Here is a 13282-nt window from a genome sequence, read left to right as displayed (position 1 = left end):
TTTCTTATATGTGTCATCCTTGCCAGGAAAAATGCAATTTACATGAAAAATTTTTTTTTTTTTGAAGAAATGTTCCTTTCGTTATCATGCTGCTTTATCATCTGTACGTGTCGTGCGAGGAACTCGTGGGTTTTGACATCCTTCCAAATCTGCATCACAAATCAACATGTAGTCATCACTCCTGCGCATGTTTACGTAAACGGGACATTTTGTGCATTTTTTTTTTTTTTTTTAACGTTTGACATATCTCGGTGTCACTCAATATTATTCCACATGATTCCATATAAATCCAAATCATTCCACATTTCCGGATGTTTTTTTTTTAAATGGCTCCTCCAAAACTGGTTTGAGAACGATTGTATTTACATTTTAAATCACTAGCACCAGCGTCCCTGGTGGTCTAGTGGTTAGGATTCGGCGCTCTCACCGCCGCGGCCCGGGTTCGATTCCCGGTCAGGGAAATATGTTTTTATTTGACAGCTTTTTCAACTTTCAAAAGTAGTAGTCTCTAGAGTGAGATCTTTTTTTTTTTTTAATCTCTATTTTGTAACCACTGTTAAGAGAGTTCTCCTAGAAAAGCCGACTTTGAAACCCTCACAACTCTCAGTTGATTGGCCATTTTGGGCCCAGCTATAGGTCGCTTGCACATCGTAATGCATCATGGGAGTTTTTCCTTCGGGCGCCATATTGGGTGTCCGCCGGTTCACAAGGTACACTCGCGAGTTACACGGTAGAGCTTATCAACCTGATGTAATTTTCGCAGTATTTTCACGATTTACCGGAAGATCAAAAACAACGATACAGGCAGAAGGTGTCTCTGTGTGGCGGGATTGATCCTAATTACGTCCTGACCAAGGGTGATTTTTTTTTTTGACGGAGAAAGCTTGCTGGCCAAATGTGACATCTCTGGACATCTTTCCCTACCTCGTGTTGACAACATGCTCCATAACACGCCAACAAATTCCTGGAGGCTTACAATTATTTTGTAAGCGGGTGGATACAGAGTGTAAACTTTAACATCGCATCAGAAGAAACGGTTGCTGTTGCACGTAAGTAAACCACATGGTGTTGGTAATTCTGCACACAAAAATGTTGATTTGTTCTCAGGCTTCCTGTTATCATTGTGTTTACATGCACAGCTAGGTTTACCCGATGTGGTTTTTCTAACAATTTGATAACAGGCAAATATGGCAGAGCGTATAAGAATAAAAAGTAACTATGCACAGCCTCCCCGTGGCTTAATTAAATTTAATGCTACCCTTTCACTAGTTACATGTTACTTAATCAACTTATTCTAAATGGTTAAGGTTAACCACTCTCAGAGGACGTATTTTTAGTTTCAGTTTCCAGTACAATAAAACGTGTTCATGGTAACTACTGAGCATACTGACAGCTTTTCTTATGATCTCACGGTTAAGGAGGCTGTCACAACACCCAATTTCTGTCTGGTGCCGGATGGCAACAATTCCCATCACTTGTCACGACAACACCAATATTATTACCAGGTATGTATGGCTTTACTTTTTGTAGTTTCTTATTTAATTCTATGTTTCATATTTTCATTACAATGTTTGTAATATTTTCAGATTCAGGCACAGACGAGTTTAACTGGACGGACTTCTGCGACTTTGTGGTGTGGACAAAGTGTGATTGAGCGAGTCCACCCAGATCGCTCGTTTTGGCCAGTTGGAAAAGCCAGAGTTTTTTTTTTCCCAAAGTCCCCTCCTTACCTGAACTGCTCGGGAGAGCATTTACTAGATCAGCAGTGGACTTCCAGTGTTCCTGCTCAGCCGCTGTCACCTACCACTTGCTCATGTACTTCAAAGATGCGGAATAAAGTAGTTTTTTGTGCTGCAGCAGATTGTAAAATCAAATGATATCACTTGAAGTGTGCCAATCTAGACTGCCAAAAGGACAGTGGTTTTGTGACAAGTGTGAAACAAGGATTATTGGGAAAACTGTAACACAGTACTGGTACTTGTCTTTCATTAAACAAATTTAAAAGAGAGCAACTTTTTCCTCTGTACATAGCATAATGAAAGTCATTGCGTACCCCATCAACATTACATCATACCGTCATCTCAGGATGGTAGGCACCTGTGCTAAAATAAACTACATTAATTAACAGTTCAATTTTTAACCCTGAAATTACTACATCTAATCATTATTCACTTCATTTTTTGTGCTTTTAGAAATAATAGAGATTTATGCCATTACTTTAAGAGGGACCATATTGCACATTGAGTCAAATCCTGTCATTTGTATTATGTATAGCTTTGTAAACAAACCCAACAATAGAATTTGTATAAACGCTGCCTTTATTAGCGCCAAACAAACAGTCGCATGTTGTCCTCCTCCAATGCTTTGATGCTCGCCCTCGTTTCCATCATGTCATTGGCAATCAAGTCGGTGTGGCATGAGATCCCTAAAGAAAAAAATAAAGAAAAAAAATCACAAAAAAATACGGTACCAGTAATAGGTTTAATATAGTAAAGTAGTATAGTTTTTTTGTCAGTGTAAAAGAAATGTACACATTTTGTTGCATTTTTTAATGTATGAACATTGCTACAGGCAAATACTTATTTCTATAAACACTTCCAAATGTCTCTAAAATATAAGGTGCGTGTACACACACAAACAAACACATACATTCACTCATGCATACAATATATCATGTAATGAATTCTGAGTGGCATACCAGAGTCAATGATGTCAGCAGTACTTGAGGGTACAGGTTACTGGAGCCATCTGGCTGCATAACTGCAACAAACTCTGCCACTTCGAGTCGTCTTTTCTTTGCTTGTCTCTCCTGTGCACGTTCATATCTTGGCACCGACTGGGCTGAGACATAGATGTTGTCACTTGGGACCCAACTTTAATGTTGGAGCCCAGTCGGGATGATTGGACAGAAAAACGGGCGCAGGGCGACCTGTTAAAATAAACAAATATATAAACAAATAAAATATGGAAAGACTGGTTATTTTACCGCAGTAGGGTGGCCGTGAATAAGTTCTTTAGCATGATGTGTAGGCTACCTGGGGTCTGTTTTCTTGCATCACCCCCGGGGGTCTGTTTTCTTGCATCAGCCCCTTCTGTCTCTTTTTTTTCCAAGTTTACATTTTGCCACCAAAAAACATGTTATCGGCATTAAAAGCCCAAGACTAATCAATCCAATTTCAGCAGTAAACACTTTGCACTGGCACTACTTGGGTGAAAATGTTCGAAGTTAGCTTTCGGCTAACGTCCGCTAGCCAGCTTGTACTACCGAACTTGCTTGCTCATGAATCCAAAACATAAGCAACTTGCCCATATATGGGCGGTCGAAACGTTATTAATCCTCATGCATTAAATAAAGGTAAACAAGCTTACCGCTCACAAAGTGATCGCTGCACACACGAGCCCAAAGTAACGACTTCCCTCCGGAGTCCGCACTCCTCTGTCTCCAGGCCCTGGTTCCTAATTATTTTCGGAATTCGGAAAAAAGACCGACCATTTTCCCCCTTGGCTTTGTTCGAACAGCCAACGATGCAGCAACAATGTACCATTTTAAACGCAGAAAACAAACGTGATAGATACGTGTTAGACCGAATCGCTACGTAAATGGAGGCCACCCAGCATGGCGACTACGAGAAATCCGAGGCGGAAGTGACGACATGTGCAAGCGACCTATACACATGATGTAGGAAAATGTCACACGCATAAAAAAGCTGCTTTGTTCATTACTGTATTAAATTTTAAAACACCACCCATAGAGTCCCTGGTGGTCTAGTGGTTAGGATTCGGCGCTCTCACCGCCGCGGCCCGTGTTCGATTCCCGGTCAGGGAACTTTCTTTTTATTTGTTTGAAAAGGCTTTAAGCCGTTTCAAAGTAGTCTCTGAAGTGTGCTAATTTTTTTTTTACTCAAACTTTTTTAAAACCATTGTTAGAAAGCTCTCCTTTGAAATCCTACTTTGAAACCCTGACAAATTTCCACTTCTGAGCGACTTGAACTGTAAAACCTTTCACCTTATTTCTACCAGTGTTCAAAAGTTAAAAATTCTACTCCATATCCTTGCATATCATTCCATTTTACTCCATACCGCTGAAGCATCACTCAATATGATTCCGTATGATTCCATATAAAGCCAAATCACTCCACATTTCCAGATCTTTTCTTAACATGCATTCAATATTTAGTTCCTTCCTAAGCTGGTTTGAGAATGAATGTATTAACATTTTAAACCTCCCACAGCAGAGTCCCTGGTGGTCTAGTGGTTAGGATTCGGCGCTCTCACCGCCGCGGCCCGGGTTCGATTCCCGGTCAGGGAAGTCTGTTTTTACTTGTTTGAAAAGGCTTGAAAGCCATTCCAAAGTAGTCTATAAAGTGAGAGACTTTTTTTTTTTTATAACTCTACTTGTTTGAAAAGGCTTGAAAGCCATTCCAAAGTAGTCTATAAAGTGAGATACTTTTTTTTTTTTATAACTCAATTTTGTAACCACTATTAGAAAGCTCTCCTTGAAAAGCCTACCTTGAAACCCTGACAACTTTCAAACCCATGATCACACAATCTGAGTTTTTGAACTTGACACTTCTGGAAGTTAGACGTATTTTATGTAGGGTCAAAGGGTAGGGGGGGTGTGGTCATTTATAAACCCGAACTGAACAAAATCCAAGACATGACACCTACTTTGGAACATTTTGGCCCAGCTGCACTTTATATACGCATGAGGTAGATGTCAGTCAACAAGCATTGGTGGTTCAGTGGTAGAATTCTCGCCTGCCACGCGGGAGGCCCGGGTTCGATTCCCGGCCAATGCAACAACTTCTTTTAACATCTGCAGTGCACACCTGATTTGCACTTTTTTTTTTTCCATTATCGAAAGCACGTGGACAAAAGACTGAAAAGGAAAAAATTAATAAATCAATTCAGAGAGGGTTAGGGTTTCCAATGCTATACTTTGTTCTGGCCTGGTCACATATGTTTGTTCATCAATTTTGTTAATATCTAAATCCATCCATACCATCAAGGGCAAAATTAATACAACAAACCTTTAAATAAACTTACTAGAAGATAAGAGGTAAAGCTGCTCTTTAGCATGAGCTTGCTCTTGCTAAGACCCCCCTAAACTGAAACGCATTCAAAGGCCAGACAGTGTGAGGGTTAGGTTTAGGGTTCGTAAAATCTGGCATGAGTGGAAAAATAAGCAGCATTAGGGTGCAGAAAAGATGAAAAAAACAAACAAACAAAAAAAACACATCTCCCCGTCGGGGAATCGAACCCCGGTCTCCCGCGTGACAGGCGGGGATACTCACCACTATACTAACGAGGAGTGAGTGCACTGGCCGGGATATGACTTTATGTACTACAGTGCATCTAGCGCAGGGTTTACAATTTGTAATATTTTTTGGACCACGATGTCATGTAGGTATGGTATGGGGAGGGGTTAAGGATTATGTATAAACTGCAGAATGGGTGAAAAAGTAAGCACTGGTGGTTCCGTGTAGTGGTTCCATTCTTGCTTGCCGTGGGGGAGGTGCCAGAAATGTGGCTGCTCTTTGTTTTGCTCTGGGGGAGGTGCCAGAAGTGTTGATACTCTTTGTTTTTAACCAACTTTAACTAAAAAACCTTGCTTTGGCTATTTTACGGTGACCAACAATCGCATTTCCTGCTCCAGGCAAAACTCTGCCTTTAAATTGCTACTTGTGGAGGTCTGTTCTCAAGCATTGGTGGTTCAGTGGTAGAATTCTCGCCTGCCACGCGGGAGGCCCGGGTTCGATTCCCGGCCAATGCAAAGAAATTATTTTTCTTTTTTTTTTCTTTTTTTAAGCTTCGATTGTTAACCCTACCCTGAGTAACCCTATTAACAGATACCAAAAGCTTTCACTTCCTACAACAAATCCAATTCCTGCTTTTTGATCAATTTCGTCTCAGGCTGTTTGAAAGCGCTATATAAATACAGTTGAGTTGAGTTATGAAATGAGTTAAAAAAAAAAAAAAAAACAAACCTCCCCGTCGGGGAATCGAACCCCGGTCTCCCGCGTGACAGGCGGGGATACTCACCACTATACTAACGAGGAGTGAAGGCATCCGCCTGAAAATGCTTTTATGTAAGGTAGCATGACTTGCATGAATTGTAGGTGCTCTTTATATTTTAGACCAGCTTTAAACTAAACCCCCGAAACTAAATCCAATCCGAAATGCTTGCTTTGGTCACTTAATGTGATTGACAAAACACTTCAGGCGCAGCTTTACTTTCAAATATGCTACTGTAAACAGCAGGTTCTCAAGCATTGGTGGTTCAGTGGTAGAATTCTCGCCTGCCACGCGGGAGGCCCGGGTTCGATTCCCGGCCAATGCAAAAGCTTTTTTTATTTTTCTATTACAGTGCTAAAACTGGTTTTGTACTATTTTGATAAAGTGTGGTTTCAACGTAGGGTCACAATTTATGACAAACGTTAGTTAGCTTTAGCATCACGTTACCGAGCCAGCTGTGGCCTCTGACACATGCTATGCACATGACACAAAACAGACACAGCTGTAAGCATTGGTGGTTCAGTGGTAGAATTCTCGCCTGCCACGCGGGAGGCCCGGGTTCGATTCCCGGCCAATGCAGCAATAGTTTTCAACATTTATGTCATTTTGTACTTTTTTCCCCATCAAGTGGGGGTTTCGATGTAGCAGTTCCTTTGCACAAGGGCAAGTTATGTTGTAAGACACTCCTTTTTAATTTACAAGTTATATAGTAGACATAAGCTGTTAATATTACGATACAGCGAGATGTGTTAATTAGATCATAATGTGGAAAAAAAAAAATAATAATCTGTAAAATTAGCCAAAATCTGTTGCTGAAATATCGTTTGAAAAGACAGAAAAAGAGTTAAAAGAAAACATTACATGTGTTAACAGCCAAAGAGTCTAGAGCGTTTCCACTGTTTACTAAATACTAGCTAGCTTAGCAATTTTGTTAACTAAAAAGAATAAATAATATTGCCTCACGTATAACATAGTAAATCTTATTTAGTACATCTTATTTATCACTTACCAATAGGGGATGAAGCCTTAAATCATGGGAACAACTTCAGCTGCAACATAAATGTTCCTTCTTCTTGAAACAGTTGCCATTATGCAAAAACTTGCTAAATTGTTTTGGAGTGGAACATACATGCCCCAAATGTACATTACCACCTGGTTGGGAAAGGTGGTCTATATTCTGTTCACACTTCTTTACTGACTATAATTTTTACATTTTAAGATATGAATTGTATTTGTTATACTAAGGCATAAAATAGTACAGCATAATAAGATACAACTAGCTAAAATGGTGTCGTGAGTCGTAAAACGCCACCTGCAAAGTTGTTTACATCCAGCAGGTGTCAGCATTGGCCACACTACACCGACACTGGGGCCAATACAATTTGTGACGTACACTTCACCAGGCCTTATCTACCCAGTTTGTCAATGTTACTGTACATACCTACAGATAATTGATTTAAATAAACTTGAGAACAAGTCAAAAGTATGTACCCACCCCTCTCATTTAAAGCTTTCATTTGAGGCCTAGTAGTGACGACGCACAACGGGCAGGACTTCCGTAATTGGACTTCTAGTCGTCTCTGAATCGCAGTAGAGACGACATATTAAGCTAATACAAACCCCTGCCGTGAAATGTGGGCATGCAACATGCTGTGTATCACCCATAGATATCAACAGATAAACAAGTTGCATTATACAAACGAATGCAACAAGCGTCCCCCCTTCAAATCAGCCCATTAAAACGTGCCCCCACACAAATTAAATGACACGGAAATGTAATAACATACTTGAATAAACTTGTAAATGAAAACAAATGACAAGTTTCGACTGTTAAGTTATGTGCTCTCATTCTATTAAAATGTGTTATTATGTTGAATACATGTATATATATGCTTGAATGTTAAATTGTTGTACATTTATTTTGTACTGGTTATGTACTGCAATGTATGAATATTACGTCACTGTCGTAACATTCGTCATGTACGTGCGGACACTTTACGTTTATTACGTGAAATTATTATAACCTACCACAATATTTAAAACATGATGGCGTCGCACTGAAATATACCCCCGGACCCCCATAATTAACCACCCCCCGACCCGCGTTCGTGGTCTGAGCCAAATTACCGAGCGACATTAACCGATCCCAAAGGGAAATATATGCAGAATAACCGACAGTAAAATGTCGGTTATATACCAATCTAAATGTTTTCACCCACTTCACTCATGGGGTCTCTAGGAAGTATTTGTCCTCACAAATATTTACCGTAACTGACTCTTTTACTTCCTGGATTGGCTGGCAACCAGCTCAGGGTGCACCCCCGCCTATACTGCCCGAAGCTATCCGGGATAGGCTCCAGCACCTCGGCGACTCTTGTGAGGAAAAGCGGATAAGAAAATGGATGGATGGACTCTTTTATTTATTTATTTATTGCTATTTAGATTTATTTAAAACACGTAACACAATTCAATTCATTTCAATGAAATGCATTAAAAACTTGTCAGTCAAAGTTCAACTTGGACCAAAAGTACGTACAACGCTGTACTTTGAAATACAGCACCTTATTGTACAATGTGAATACAACAAAAACTTCAGTTTTTATTTTATTTTATTTTTTTTATGTCGATTCCAATATTTGGCAGATGGGATTATAAATTAAAAAAAAAATGTGTATATATATATATATATATATATATATATATATATATATATATATATATATATATATATATATATATATATATATATATATATATATATATAATATGAATAAAATGACTTTTTTTTTTTGTCTCTTCACACTTACAACAACAATGGGGTATGAATTACAGGAATGATATTTACACAGGTATATAAATATTTTACATTTATAATTTTAACATTTTTCATAGTTGATGTCCAGATGATGTCTATAGGTAATTAAGCTCCACCTTCACGCCTGCACATATATTTTCACTTTAACTACTAATGTGGGGACTTTTATAAAATGTAATAATCTTGAATATAGTGGCTGATAAAGAACTGAGAGTTTAAAATGACACTGTAAGTTTTATGCCTTCCTACCTGAGTTAAATATTTACTGTAGTTAATATTAACATTTCTAGTATTAATGAAAGCAAGTCATCTTGAGCGTTAAAAAAAAGTCAGACTTTAGCACTACACAGTGACAGTAGTCTCGTGTTAAATCAACACCGAACAGTGTTAGTTTCAACTATGATCAGAGTTGTTTTAACACCATCACAGTGTAAAAAAAACAAACACTTTCATATATATGATTATAGACACTTCTGAAGCGTTAAATTCAACTCTATAAGTGTTGAGTTAACACTGACGATTTTGCTGTGTAGTTTATTTGTTGAACTTAATTGGTCGGGCCTGAGTAGATAGCATCTTTCAACCACCCCCAGAGTCTCGTAAGCCAAAGGCTGACCCCGAAATCCGCCAAGTATTGTATTTCTGGCGTGAGCATCTTCTCACACGTGCTCCTCAACTCGGGACAGATGTCTCTCCTCAAGTTATATCCCAAGATGGACGTCCCTCCCAGAGGCTGCCAGGGCAGAAAGCGGCGGTCCCTGATGCGCGGCGCCTCCACCGCCTCCCCGCCGTCTAAGCACAGCGCTCTCATCTCCGCGTTCCTCCGCCGGAGCTCGGTCACGTCGCGCGCCATCCTCTCCCGCCCGTACGCCTCCACCTTGTCCCACAAGGTGGCGTTGAAGTGTCGGTAGAGCCTCCAGTCGGCGCCATTCCACGCCAAAGCCCTGGCCCGGGACTCCGGGGTCAGACGGGCGACGGACGAGCTGGCGCGAGCGTTGAGTTTGAAGTACAAAATGTCCTCCGTGCTCCAGCACAGCGCCTCCTTCAGCAGGATCAGCGACTCGTCAAAGTATTCCGCGATGAGCACGAGGTGGAACTTTCGGGACAGACTCCGAATGGCCTCCGTCACGTCGGCGTGGTCCGCCTCCAGGTTGTTGTCCAAGCCCAAGTCGAATGAGAGCAAGTTCTTCAGGTAGAAGGCGTTGTAGGCGTCAGGCCTGTAGTAGGTCCGAGGACTCCTGAGGAACTCCTCCAGTTTGTCGCCGCCACCGATGCGCCAGGTGAGGGGCACGGCCCTGCGGTAGTAGTGGAAGGCCGACTCCAGAAGGCGGGCCGGGTTGCGCAGGACGGTGACATAGGTGGCGTCGGGGGGCAACAGCGCCGCCACCTCGCCGTGGCGGAAGCGCATGTGGTTGCAAACGACGTTGAAGCATTCGCCCGGTCGGTAGCTTTTCACTTGCCAGCGGCGGAAGGGCGCCGGGTAGAAGAAGTCGTTGCGGCCGTCGGGGAACGCGAACTTGAGTTTGTGTTTTTCCCCGAAGCGGAAGAGGATGTTGAGGAGTGTGCTGCTGGCCGTTTTGTGCGTCTTCATGAACATGATGTTCACCGAGGGAGAGCACGTGTCCATCTGGGGCCTTCGAGGAGGCCGGGGGAGGTTCTTGTTGAGTGGTTTGGCCAGGTTGAGGGCGCACGTGCCTTCTTTGGAACCTCTGGAAGGAAATGACAAGCCTCTTTTACACAGACATCCTGTTAAATTTGATTTTTTTTCCATCTTGTTATGTTTCAGGTCAAATTGACACTGATAGAAAATCTAAGGGGGGGGGGAGAATGAAACCGCCTCTGTTTCTTTCCCCTTCATTTTTGTTTAACTCATTCACTGCCAGTCATTATAGAAAATTTTTACATTTCCAATACTCACGTGATATTACATTCAATAATTATATATAAACCGAATCTACCAAATAACAGAATAGACTCCCTACTTTTTGTCCCGTCCCGTTCTTTTATAATTGACAGCAGAAAAATGTAGGTTTGCCAAAATACAGCCATTTCTCCCATGGACTCTGAAACTGTGTTTATTTCCTATAAAATGGGGCAATGATGTCATCTACCGCTGGTTGGGCATCAGTAAAGTTGTTTCCAAGTTTGATATTTACAGTGGAGCATGCTCAGATTCGCCCCCATTTAGCACCGCTCTAAAAAATACAATTGACAAGTATACTTGTCAAAGGCAGTGAATGTTAATTACATTGCATCATGTGATTTTTTATTTTATTTTTATTTTTTTTATAATTAAACATTAGAGCGGGTCACATGACCCACAAACATTGTTAAGAAACAAATACAACAGTTGAGTTGAAGGAAGCAGGCTAGTGATGCGACTGAAATTATTCCGAATGAAGATCTCTGGTGACCTGTTTACATGGGCCATGATCCATTCCTATCTGCCTTTTACATGCTGCCCGGACCCCGTCTAATCAGATCAGTCCCGGGAAGCACGGACATCGATCACGTGAATTATCAAGATGGAGTTAATTCGTCATTCAGCACAGTAGTTTTGAAAGTGTTAACACTTTTATTGAAGCAACATATTGATACAAAAACAAGTTTAAAGTACTTAAAAACAAGTTCTCCCCTCGAAGACAAGCTCTGGGGAGACGCCGCCATTTTAGTGGGTGGAAACAACAACGTCATGACGCATTTACGTCCAGACAGAGCATGCGCGTTGCCGCACGCATCCTCTCCATTCCAAATGAAGCGTATGACGCTCGTTGGGATTGAAGAAAGGAGTATCCCACCCCTGTGATTCCGATTGAAATTCCATTCGGGTTCACCCTTTTCATTGCGATCGAGGTGTTTATATAGAGCATTTTCATTCCGTTTGGCCTCTCGGATTCAGCCTTTAATCGGAATACATGGCTCAATGTAAACCCCGCTACTGTTAAATTGAGTAATACTGATTAAATACCACTAGGTGACAGCATTGCTCTACAATAAGGAGCACGACACAGACATACCTGTAAAAAAAACAAAAAAACAAAAACGTGTTGATGTGTTTTTTTGGGGGAGCTGGGACGTATTTATCGCATATCAATTAATTTTCAATGAAGAAAAGAGATTTTATTTATGATGAAATTGAAATTTCAAAAACTAAAACAAAATATAGCTAATCTAATGCCTAAAAAGTCAGAACATTCGATTCGGGCCTTTCTGATATTTTCGCAATGAAACGCAATGCAAATGCTTCCTTTGCATACAAACCAGGCAGATTGTATAGAAGTCAAACGACATTTCCTCACATTTTGAAATCAAAATAATTCTCACAAATCAAATTACAACGATGCAAAGTCCAATGCTTTTCATTTAACGACTTGTGATTAAAGTGTACAACAAAGGCTATACATAAAAAAAAAGTAGGCTATAATTTTACATTAAAGCGTTCAAAGCATATTTGTACAATTTTCATGTTTTGCTTCTATTAGTAAAACACAATATATTTTACGCCAACATTACCTGATTGTCACTTGGCTTGGCAACATCAAGCAATATAGTAGAAATATGATGATCAATAGCAACCAAAGGATGAGTCCTCGCTTTACAGCACAACATTTGTTTCTTGCCATATACAACCTCTTTAAGTCCAATAGAAGAACCTGAAAGGACATTTGAAAATAGACAGGAATATAATAGTGATAGGTGTTTAAAACAAATAAGGGGAGCAAAGCCAGGAGAGATAAAGGAATAGAGAAAGGAGAGTACCATGAGCTCAATGATGTTTACACTTGAAACATATTTATAGTTGGGAATGGCAAGAGTCACATTTCACACCACACAATATAATGACTTTATATCATGTTAAAATACCCAAAATAGGCATCAAAAGTTTGTTTCGGCTATTGACAAATAGACATTTTGTTCCACGATGTCTCCCTTGGTGATAATTCTAGGTATCCTGTCACCTTTAATGTAAACAATGCCTCGTTACAATATGTACAGAGTATGCCCATTTGCCTGGAAGGAAGCTATTAATTGTTATTTTATTATATATTACAGTATAATGGCTAGAGTTCGCCATAAGAACAGACATGAATTTACCTGAAGATGAGCATTGACACATATCAGGAGGTCGTGAGTGACAAAACAAGTCAAAGAATCCTGCTTTGTCCTGATTGGCTGAGAGAGAGTGACTGAGAACCGCATGCTCCTCCTTCCTATTTTGTCTCAATCATGTGCCCTGCGATTGGCTGGCAACCAGTCCAGGGTGTCCCCCGCCTACTGCCCAGAGCCAGCTGAGATAGGCGCCAGCACCCCCCGCGACCCTTGTGAGGAATAAGCGGTCAAGAAAATGGATGGATGGATATTCATATTCCTAAAAAAAAAATTAAAAATCATTCAAATATTTAGTTGGGACTGGCTCCCTGAGCAGGATACAATCAGACAATCGATGGATGG

The 13282-nt window shown here is 40.6% G+C and overlaps 1 protein-coding gene, 2 long non-coding RNA genes and 9 other non-coding genes across 12 annotated transcripts; 8 read left to right on the top strand and 4 right to left on the bottom strand.

The window, feature by feature from the left end:
- The first annotated feature begins 389 nt into the window (after positions 1–389).
- On the top strand, positions 390–461 carry trnae-cuc (transfer RNA glutamic acid (anticodon CUC)). Its single transcript has one exon. It is a non-coding gene; the product is annotated as a tRNA-Glu (tRNA).
- Positions 390–2006, top strand: LOC144002379 (uncharacterized). The gene is made up of 3 exons (XR_013278720.1): positions 390–1049; positions 1419–1505; positions 1587–2006. It is a non-coding gene; the product is annotated as an uncharacterized LOC144002379 (long non-coding RNA).
- Positions 2007–2300: 294 nt separating this feature from the next.
- LOC144002378 (uncharacterized) lies at positions 2301–3672 on the bottom strand. The gene is made up of 3 exons (XR_013278719.1): positions 3370–3672; positions 2699–2929; positions 2301–2425 (listed from the first exon to the last, which is right to left on the bottom strand). It is a non-coding gene; the product is annotated as an uncharacterized LOC144002378 (long non-coding RNA).
- Positions 3673–3754: 82 nt separating this feature from the next.
- On the top strand, positions 3755–3826 carry trnae-cuc (transfer RNA glutamic acid (anticodon CUC)). Its single transcript has one exon. It is a non-coding gene; the product is annotated as a tRNA-Glu (tRNA).
- Positions 3827–4237: 411 nt separating this feature from the next.
- On the top strand, positions 4238–4309 carry trnae-cuc (transfer RNA glutamic acid (anticodon CUC)). The gene has a single exon. It is a non-coding gene; the product is annotated as a tRNA-Glu (tRNA).
- Positions 4310–4728: 419 nt separating this feature from the next.
- Positions 4729–4799, top strand: trnag-gcc (transfer RNA glycine (anticodon GCC)). Its single transcript has one exon. It is a non-coding gene; the product is annotated as a tRNA-Gly (tRNA).
- Positions 4800–5239: 440 nt separating this feature from the next.
- trnad-guc (transfer RNA aspartic acid (anticodon GUC)) lies at positions 5240–5311 on the bottom strand. Its single transcript has one exon. It is a non-coding gene; the product is annotated as a tRNA-Asp (tRNA).
- A 391-nt stretch (positions 5312–5702) lies between these two features.
- Positions 5703–5773, top strand: trnag-gcc (transfer RNA glycine (anticodon GCC)). The gene has a single exon. It is a non-coding gene; the product is annotated as a tRNA-Gly (tRNA).
- Positions 5774–5987: 214 nt separating this feature from the next.
- Positions 5988–6059, bottom strand: trnad-guc (transfer RNA aspartic acid (anticodon GUC)). Its single transcript has one exon. It is a non-coding gene; the product is annotated as a tRNA-Asp (tRNA).
- A 210-nt stretch (positions 6060–6269) lies between these two features.
- Positions 6270–6340, top strand: trnag-gcc (transfer RNA glycine (anticodon GCC)). The gene has a single exon. It is a non-coding gene; the product is annotated as a tRNA-Gly (tRNA).
- Positions 6341–6523: 183 nt separating this feature from the next.
- Positions 6524–6594, top strand: trnag-gcc (transfer RNA glycine (anticodon GCC)). Its single transcript has one exon. It is a non-coding gene; the product is annotated as a tRNA-Gly (tRNA).
- A 2207-nt stretch (positions 6595–8801) lies between these two features.
- On the bottom strand, positions 8802–13157 carry LOC144002873 (galactosylceramide sulfotransferase-like). The gene is made up of 3 exons (XM_077498521.1): positions 12926–13157; positions 12344–12483; positions 8802–10539 (listed from the first exon to the last, which is right to left on the bottom strand). The coding sequence occupies exons 1-3, from the start codon at positions 13028–13030 to the stop codon at positions 9378–9380; spliced, it is 1407 nt and encodes a 468-aa protein (XP_077354647.1). The 5' UTR covers positions 13031–13157; the 3' UTR covers positions 8802–9377.
- Between the last annotated feature and the right edge of the window lie 125 nt (positions 13158–13282).

The sequence above is a fragment of the Festucalex cinctus genome, chromosome 15 (assembly GCF_051991245.1).
Source record: "Festucalex cinctus isolate MCC-2025b chromosome 15, RoL_Fcin_1.0, whole genome shotgun sequence".
In the NCBI taxonomy this organism is placed as follows: domain Eukaryota; kingdom Metazoa; phylum Chordata; class Actinopteri; order Syngnathiformes; family Syngnathidae; genus Festucalex; species Festucalex cinctus.
This window is presented reverse-complemented; position numbering and strand designations above follow the sequence as displayed.